The sequence below is a fragment of the Salvelinus namaycush genome, chromosome 8 (genome assembly GCF_016432855.1).
Source record: "Salvelinus namaycush isolate Seneca chromosome 8, SaNama_1.0, whole genome shotgun sequence".
NCBI classification, from domain to species: domain Eukaryota; kingdom Metazoa; phylum Chordata; class Actinopteri; order Salmoniformes; family Salmonidae; genus Salvelinus; species Salvelinus namaycush.
Genome location: NC_052314.1, coordinates 19,164,209 through 19,173,426, shown reverse-complemented (window position 1 = coordinate 19,173,426; position 9,218 = coordinate 19,164,209). Strand labels below are relative to the sequence as shown.

The following is a 9,218-nucleotide window of genomic DNA, read 5'->3' as shown; positions in this document are numbered from 1 at the left end:
CGAAGGGTTGACTGAATGAAAAATCAACTGGCTAGCTACATCGAGTGTAGTTTTAGGAAAGTGCCACCCTCCCCCTAAATATTTATTATATTTTATAAGCAACAAACATTACTGTCTGATAATAGTTCATATTCGTGTTTACTGTATAGCCACGAGAGGTTAGTACAATCCTAAAAGAGCGAGGATGTTGGTCCCCGCGGGAAGATAATGAAGCGGTTGCGCGTTTTGTTGGCGTGCCTCATCCTGTGGTGGTAAGACCTATCTTCATTCTTTTCATTGTGTGCTAGAAAAGTTAACTTGATATTGTCATGTTTACGCCGTATAAATGACACATTACTCGAAAGCAGCATTGGAAAGCTGATATTCTGACCATGTCCGTTCGTGGTGTGGGATGAATCGATTCTTCCATCCTCCCATATGAAAAAAATGAAGTTAGCCAGCCCAGACTAGCTGGGTCATTCCTAGTATACGACGGTGCCTTGTCTGCCCCAAGCAAATATCACCTATTACTATTCAGTGTAAGATGTGTATTCCAAAGGGCTCTAAATGTAGGCGTCATTTTACCATAAAACACAAAAGATATGGATCTCAAAGGGAATTTTAGTGGATGTAGGCATTTCTACCATGTCCCAGGGTGCTAAACTATTAACCGAAATGTCCGTTTTAAAACAACTAACGTTAGCAAAATGACCAACGTCGGTTAAATTATTGGAATTCCATTTTGTTTTCTTTTTTGTGAGCGTAATGCACACATTGCGCAGTTCAGCTAGAGCAGGCGTTCCCAAACTTTTTTGGCCCACTTCCCCATTTTGATATAACAAAAATGTTTGCAACCCCACCATGTAAAAAAAAAGGTGATGTAATCAACGGCCAATGTTTACTTTTTAATTTGGGTCTATGATAGTCTTACAAATCAGGCTGACAGTACGTTTGAATGTATTTCATATTCCTGAGCGATTAGTGTTTTTTTTTTTTCAGTTCGGTTTAGGTTCGATTATTGAAATAGCGTTTTCGATTTTGGTTCCGATTATTTTGGTTGAATCCTATAGCAACACAGAATAAAACGATTAATAAATGTCCCATGATGGTAGTGACTTGCCATTACTACTTATTAACTATAATTTATTCACTTTAAATAATATATTTGTGTTGTATATTTTACATTTGTTTTATTTGATGACTTTTTTTAAAACTTTAAAAAAAAAAGTCATTTCATCTCTATAGAGCTGCTGTCTGACACAATCACTATTTTGTAGTTTTTCAAAGTAAATAAGGCATACTGCGGAATCAATCACTTTTGTCGTGTATTTCCAGGTAGAGATACCTCATGAAGCAACAGCTGCTCTCTATATGCCCTCATGATCATGCAGTCTGGTCTCTTGCATGGCGCAGGACAAGTAGATGCGCAATGGATTATGGTCATTGTTGTTAATCACCTAGTTTTATGAGCTAAACTGTTGAATATTTGCCTATTGGAAACGACAACTCCCTACTACATCGCGCAGCTCACAGAAAAAAACTGAACAACATAGAATTCAAATAATTGAACCGACCTCTGTCAATTAGTTGTTTAAAAAATGAAAAATACCTGGCTTTTCGGGTTCAATCTGAAGGAAGTATGGTTTGAAGTGGCTGAAATCAGAAAAGTATTGGGAGTTCAGAAGATCTTCAGGCAATAGTTTTGTATGGTCTTCTGTGTAGAAACGCACCTCATCACTAGCTAGGTTTCCATTCAATTTGTGACAGATTTTCATGCTAATTATTCAAAAATGCACATAAAGAAATATATGCATTTTCCCACCAGTGATGTGTTTCCACCGAACGGACTTGTTGCTGATAAAAATCAGTGCATGACGACATATTGCACACAATGTACTTTTTTGAAAGTTCAATGGGTTTCCGTGGCATTTCCAACTCTACGACAGTTTTGTCAGAAATTGTTGCAATAAATAGCAAATGTGCATACTCTGGTCTTAGCACTTGTGTTCTAACCAACAGCTCGCAGATACATCGCGGGTAAGCTAGTCTACATTAAAGATTATTATGGGTGATAATATTTTTATTTGTCAAACAGTAGTAAAGCATCGATCATCATGTCACCAGAATTAGACCCTCTGTTTATTGGAAAGGAGCATCAAGATCACCGTGCGCTTTCACCCCCCTGTGAAGTTCATCAAATCATTTCATCAGTAGCCCAATAAACTGCATGCTTTCCCGAGTCGTAGTGAGAGGACCACACAACATATCACGCCTGACTCCAAGTTTACTTCGATGTGATGGCGTTTCCACCGCCTTTTCTCGCATAATTAATTGTACAGACACAAAGTTCCCACCATGTTGAACAAACATGATCTGTCGGCATATATAACATTTTAACGAAACTTCCTGTTTCCATCACAGCTGTCTCGTTTTTTTTTGTTATATGGTAGTACTTTACTCGCATAAAAACTGGATGGAAACGTGATTACTAATGATAGTGCCTGGTCTTGTCCACTCTGGTCTAATGAGTCCTGCACAGCTTGTGTGCATTGTAGAGGGAAACAGATCACACCTGTGTGTTCCTGAGAGTCCTATCTTTCAATGATGGGGTTATAATATTTTGTAGCTTAAACCATCCAAAACAGAGCCACATTTGTAGGAAGAAAATAAACTGTTCTGTTTAATACAACCACATCTCGCGTGTACCGGAGGTTACTGAAGACCCCGGTTCTATTTTTTACCGTTTCTCTCGCGACCCCATTTTCAAATTGGCGACCGCACTTGGGGTCGCAACCCCTAGTTTGGAAGACACTGCTCTAAAGATACCGCATAAGCAGTAGCCCAATAGAGATGAGATGATGACTTGGAAAGAGGTATTCAACCCTTTAGTTATGGCAAGCCTAAATAAGTTGGTTCAGGAGTAAAAATTACATAAATTTCATGGACTCACGCTGTGTTCAATAATAGTGTTGAACATGATTTTTTAATGACTACCTCATCTCTGTATCCCACACACACAATTATCTGTAAGGTTCCTCATACAAGCAGTGAATTTCAAACACGGATTCAATCACAAAGACCAAGGAGGCTTTCCAATGCCTTGCAAAGAGGTCACTTATTGGTAGATAATGAAAAAAAAATGAAGAACAAAATTCCACTTTGACATTATGGTGTAGGCCAGTGACAAAATATCTCAATTGAATCCATTTTAAATGCAGGCTGTAACACAACATTTTCAAAAAGTCGAGGGGTGTAAATAATTTCTGAAGGCACTGTACTTAGCTGTATTAGAGGGTGGACAAGAATATAATATTTTTCATGAGGGCTATTGATGCAGAAATTATAGCTGTAAAACCTGCTAGCCAGCTAGACTAAAGTATATTAAACAGTTAACTAGCTGGTCAACTTTTTATCCGGCTGCTTGTCTTTTCTACTTGAAGTCCTGCAGCATGGATGCGTAAGCTAACAGTGACAGGTGGTGGATTATCACAGGTCGTGCATTGATTAAGCCACGATAGCCACTGACGCAGGAAACAATACCCAGGGCTGGTGACAAGCATGGCCAGTAGCATGACAGCATTCTAGCGTCAGACACCTACACAGCATAAGAAGAGAGTACTTTAAATAGTCTAGCCACACTACAGTAACGTACAAGCCAACGGCTAGAGTAGCCTACTAAGTCTTTTCACTTGACCTTGGCTAGTAGTTCCTTCTCTCTCAATCAGCTTTGTCTTATGTTGCCAGGACCACTGCTTTTTTTTTTTTATAGATGTGTCAAAGTAGAAACCACAGCACTGCTCTTTTCCCTCACCAAACTGCTCATCAAAAAGACTAAGTCAGTCTCTGTTGTACTCTTGCTCTGTCCTGGTCACTGATAAAGGTTGTGTTTTCTGTATGTCTTCTGAGAATCTATACTGTGGACTTTTAACAGTCTAGTGGTTAATGGTTTACAGACCCTATAGAAGGGTCTTAATGATTTTCTATGGTAAGTATGGGCTCTTTAGGCAAGCTGCCATATGTGACTGTAGTATGCCTCCTATCAGTAAACATTGTTGATTTAAGATTTAGTGCTGTGAGATTGATTGCATGTAGTTAAATAAATGTCTTTACTGTTCTCAAACATGCTTTTTAACTGTACACACAGATGGACTAGGTCTATCTGTATGTTTGATTATGGAGTTAAAAGGCTTTCACATTTCTGCTCTTGTGTTAAAGTGAGAGAAGTTGTATCGTATGGCTCCGTTCCCCCCGTGAGGTTAGGCTATAAGAAACAGACGTGGAAGTAGGGTTGGGCGATATGACCAGAATCACATATCCCGATATAGGTCATTTCATATCCTGATAACGATACATATCCCGATATAGGCCATTTCATATCCCGATAACGATACATATCACGATATAGGCCATTTTCTTATTACTTATTACTTTTATTACAAATAAAAGGTTCTTACTCATATTTGATTATTTCTCCTTTTATTTAGAACCTTTGTGCAAATTTTCTATTAAGCATTTAACAAAATAGAAATATTAACGTATAAAACCTAAAAAGGTAAATCAAAAACACTTCAACTATAGTTGCAAACAAAATAAATGGGCCTAAAATGTGACTAGGTCTAAAATATCCAAACCGAACTTATAATACTCTTTTTAATAGTAGAACTGATTTGAATTGTAGCAGCAAACAAATGAATACAGGTCTAACAAATATTGGTATGTAAAATACCAAATGTAAACATGGAACACTTTCAAGTTTAAACTATAGCAGCAAAATAACGCTCACAAATAAATATATAACAAGTAAACAAAACACTCCTTCAAGTTTGAATTATAGCGTTATATGAAAACAACCAAAGTGCTGCAAACAATGATTCAAAATGTTAGCCTTATGTTGCAGAATCTCAGGGAGTTAGTTGTACAGGTTGAGAGCCAGGAATACAAGCTAGTCAACTCTTTCTGGTTTTAGTGATGACCTCTGACATGTCACAATGTTCCCACTTGTACTGAACACCCGCTCTGATGGGGCACTTGTACTGAACACCCGCTCTGATGGGGCACCTGTACTGAACACCCGCTCTGATGGGGCACTTGTACTGAACACCCGCTCTGATGGGGCACTTGTACTGAACACCCGCTCTGATGGGGCACCTGTACTGAACACCCGCTCTGATGGGGCACCTGTACTGAACACCCGCTCTGATGGGGCACTTGTATTGAACACCCGCTCTGATGGGGCACTTGTACTGAACACCTGCTCTGATGGGGCACTTGTACTGAACACCCGCTCTGATGGGGCACTTGTACTGAACACCCGCTCTGATGGGGCACTTGTGGCAGGGATGCACAAGTATTTCTTTGCTAGCTTGGCCACTTGTGGGGAAATGTGCCTCATGCTGCCTCCACCATTCCAGTGAGATTGCCTCTGGACCAGCCTCCAGTTGGAGATAGAGGTTGAGCTCCTTTTCAATGGACCCTCCGCTTGACTGAGGGGCCGTTTAGCTTTGCATTGCTGCTTTTTCAAAGTTGCTGCTCAAACTCTTCTTTTGCCTCTTAGCAGGAAGCCCTAGCAGCTGCAGCTGATGGAAGGAGGGCTACCTCTGCTGACGCTGCCTGTTCAGCCACCAGGCTCTCCAATTTAAGTCGTTTAGAATGACCTATTTAATGGTCGTGGTGAGCAGAGTGTCGTCATCCTCAGGCTTGGTTGTTGATGGAGGACCGGTTTCAAGTGGGAAACACTTGTGTACTGCTCCCCAGACAAGGCATCTGTAAACTCCATGAGAGGACTCCATGCCTTGTTTATGGACTCCAGAAAGTCCCAAGTTGGGACCAAATGTTGTGTTTTCTTGTCGGCATGGAGGACCTGTGAGAGAGCTTTCTGCTGCTCCAAGACCCTTTCAATCATTTGTTGCCTAGAGCCCCACCTGGTAGGGCTTTCTGTGATCAGCTGATGAGCAGGCAAGCCCAGTTCAGCTGAAGCCTTGGCCAGTTCACATCTTCTCTTCCATGAATTAGCAAAGGCACTCACCAACTTCTTGTAGACTCCAACTGGTCTTTGCACTTTGGGTAGTTTCACACTTCGCTCTGTGTAAATACAGGAGAAGATACATGTTATATTACCCTTTACAGGACAGGAAACGCATTCATTGCATTGTGTGTGGATGTGTTTAAATGTGCATTATTGTTGTATTGCTGAGCCTTGTAAAAGGATCATTTCTGTTACTTTGTGACAGACAAAAGTTATTAGTATCATCATTCACTTAAAACGCGATTTACTTTGACCACACCCCCATATTCAGCCAAGCTTTTAACATGCTTGCACTTCACATAACAACACACATCCTTCAAGACATTAAAATACTACGTGGGTGGCCTACTATAAAGGTTTATTATTACTGAAATATATCTTTACATGGTTTTAGACACTCACCAATGGCTAGATAAAGACTGTGGCCAAAACACTGTGAACGTATCCAGTCATTCAGTTGAAGTGCAAGGATGTTGTTTGTGGCGTTATCCGTGGTGCCACAGACTAGGCGATCCTCGCTCAGTCCCCACAACTCAAGAGCTTCCCTGAGCCCTCTGGCTATTATTTCTCCCGTGTGGTCATCTGGGAAATAGCCTGTCTGTAAACACCGACTGCATTGTGTCCAGTCTTGGATGAAGTGTATCGTCAGGCTCGTATAGGGCTGTGTATTTTACATATCTGTTGTTGTAGCGTAGTACATTACCTTGTGGATTTCCTCCTCTACTTTGGCCCAACACTCTGGAATGGAAGGCGACTTGATTGAAGTGTTTTCGCCTTGGCATTTGGTGCCTTGGGTCGAGTGTTAGCACCAACCCAGTTTCTCGACTGTGTAAATTGGGGCCATGTCTTTGCAGATGTAAGTTGTAACGGCAGCTGTTACCGCCTTCCATTTTCGGGATTCTTTGCCATATGTTGTGCCGCGGGCAAAAGCCTCTTGCAACGTCTGAGTCGGGGGTTTGTTTTGAGCACTCGACTACTTTTTGGGGTCTCATCCGTTGACTCTTATCGTACTTTATCACATGATTCTTGCGTAGGTGTGGTAAAAGAGGTTAGCGGCATATTTTGCAGAGGACGGTTTTCTGTCTGTGTCAGACTTTTCATACCCAAACCATGTCCCAGTGCTCTGCCACGTTCACTCTCCTCCATGTTTGTTTGTGTTGAAAATTTCCTTCCACACGGCACGTAGAGGAGATGGAGGTGCTCAAAGTTGACCCACTTTGCATAGTATGCATAGCATGAGACATCCATGTCTTCATCACTGGAAAAGATAAAAGATTGAGTTTGATATAATTTAAAAGCTTCCAAACAGGGTTGTCAAACCATTTAATAATTTCTTGGATATATGTTTTTTAAATTCAGATTTGCTTTTTTGATTTTATTTTGTCAATTATGTGAACCTTTTCATATTTGCATACGTTATAGCTTAGACCCTATTTTACTTCATGGGGTTTTTGTTTTTTCCTCCCGTCGGTTGAAATACAATATGTTCTTGAATACAGGGTGGGTGTCATTTCAGTCATAGAAATAGAATGGACCTATCCCTTCAGACCACAGTAATTTAGCTGGTACACTATTGGAATAGGCCACAAAAATGGCTGCCGGACCACCCACCCTCAAATGTCAACTTAAATGGTCATGTCTATTCTAGTATCTATATTTCTATGATTACAATAGGTTTCCTATGGACGATTGACAGTATAATTTAAAGCAACAGATTTTCCCATTCAAGTCAACGTTCTCTGATGTGTGGACCTCCAGCCATCTTTGTGGTACCATTTTGAAAGTCAATGTCCATTTATTTCCATTTTAGTACATTTATCAACCAAAGCATGACACCCACCCTGTATTCAAGAGCATGGTGTCTCAACCGATTGTTCAAATCAAAAGTGGTGCTGTCAAGAAGTGATGAAATTCAAATGGATTAACCCTTTTTGTTATTTCAGTTTGGACATCACAGACCACTCTAGTGCTAGAAAGCTGACTTTATGGTGTATTGTCTCAGAAGAGGATATATCTTTCCATCTCTACTGGTCTCCATGCCAACTGAATTCCAGTACACATTTTTAAGAAGAATATGGAATCATTTGTATGAAATCATGTACCAATCATCTGTCCAATTTATTAGTGTTGCCTTGACTTTTCAAGCATCAGCTGATGAGCTTCAGGCCCTTGAGTTTTTAGTGCTGCTGTTTTATTCATCATGACATGATTGACATAGTTTGTTCATAAATAAATCCCAGATGTCTGCTGATGTTGAGTCTTCAGCCAAGCCTGATGACTTCAGAGAACTCTTGCTAATGTAAAATATTGATGATAGATAAATGGAATTTGTTAAGTTCTGTACCACTAGTTGGGTTACTAAATCAAATTTAGTAATGGACTAATTGGTCAGTTACGCAAGTTTCTAACGGTTTGATCCTGATTTCCAACTGGACCTAACTCGTGTTTTGAGCTTGTGGTCTGTGACCAAAACTTTGACTTGGCTGTGCGATGCTCATTTTTAGTTGGTCGCTAGGGTGCCAGTGATTTAAAAATATATATATATATTTATTTTTTTAGCTGGTCTCCTGAGCATTGTTGTGGACTTCGAACATCCAATTACTGTACTTTTATTTTATGAGTGAAACCTAGGAAATGGAATTTACCAAAAGATCCAACTTATTTTATAGGACCCTACAACTGTAAAGTGAATGTTCAAAATCACTTACAATAACACATTTTTTAAGATTGTGCGACGGTTTCATTTTTGCTCTCCATACAATCAGTGTAAATATGATATTGTCGATTTTAAAGTGTAATTATTTGTGTATGGAGGGTAGGTCATTATAGGCTACTTGTAATTAAAGCTAACATTTAAATAATGCAAGCTTTCCCGGGCCAGTAGCTTTGTTTACCTGAAAGTCAAGCCCTGCAAGGGCATGCTCATTTAAAAGATGGCTAGTCATTATTAACCTGTCTCTGTATGGAATCTAGGTACATTATGGGACCCAGGCCAGGTCATTATTGCTGCTCAACGTCTCAAAATTGGTGTGACCAAATCATGTGCTGGTGCCATCAACTGAAACATTTGGTAACACCTAGGGTTGCACATTTTGGGGATTATTCAGAGGTGGAAACCTTCTGAGGGAATTAACAGGAATATATGCAAATTAATATTCATACCATTTTAAATATAGCTGTTTTTTGCATTGGATATATTTACCGTATCATATGG

The 9,218-nt window shown here is 39.9% G+C and overlaps 1 protein-coding gene across 1 annotated transcript in view; it reads left to right on the top strand.

Moving 5' to 3' along the window:
- The first annotated feature begins 15 nt into the window (after positions 1 to 15).
- LOC120052060 (pollen-specific leucine-rich repeat extensin-like protein 1) overlaps positions 16 to 9,218 on the top strand; it is a 47,686-nt gene continuing 38,483 nt past the window's right edge. Inside the window, exon 1 of the mRNA XM_038998920.1 lies at positions 16 to 251. Within this exon, the coding sequence (XP_038854848.1) occupies positions 208 to 251 (44 nt within the window). The 5' untranslated portion in view covers positions 16 to 207. The remainder of the gene's footprint in view (positions 252 to 9,218) is intronic.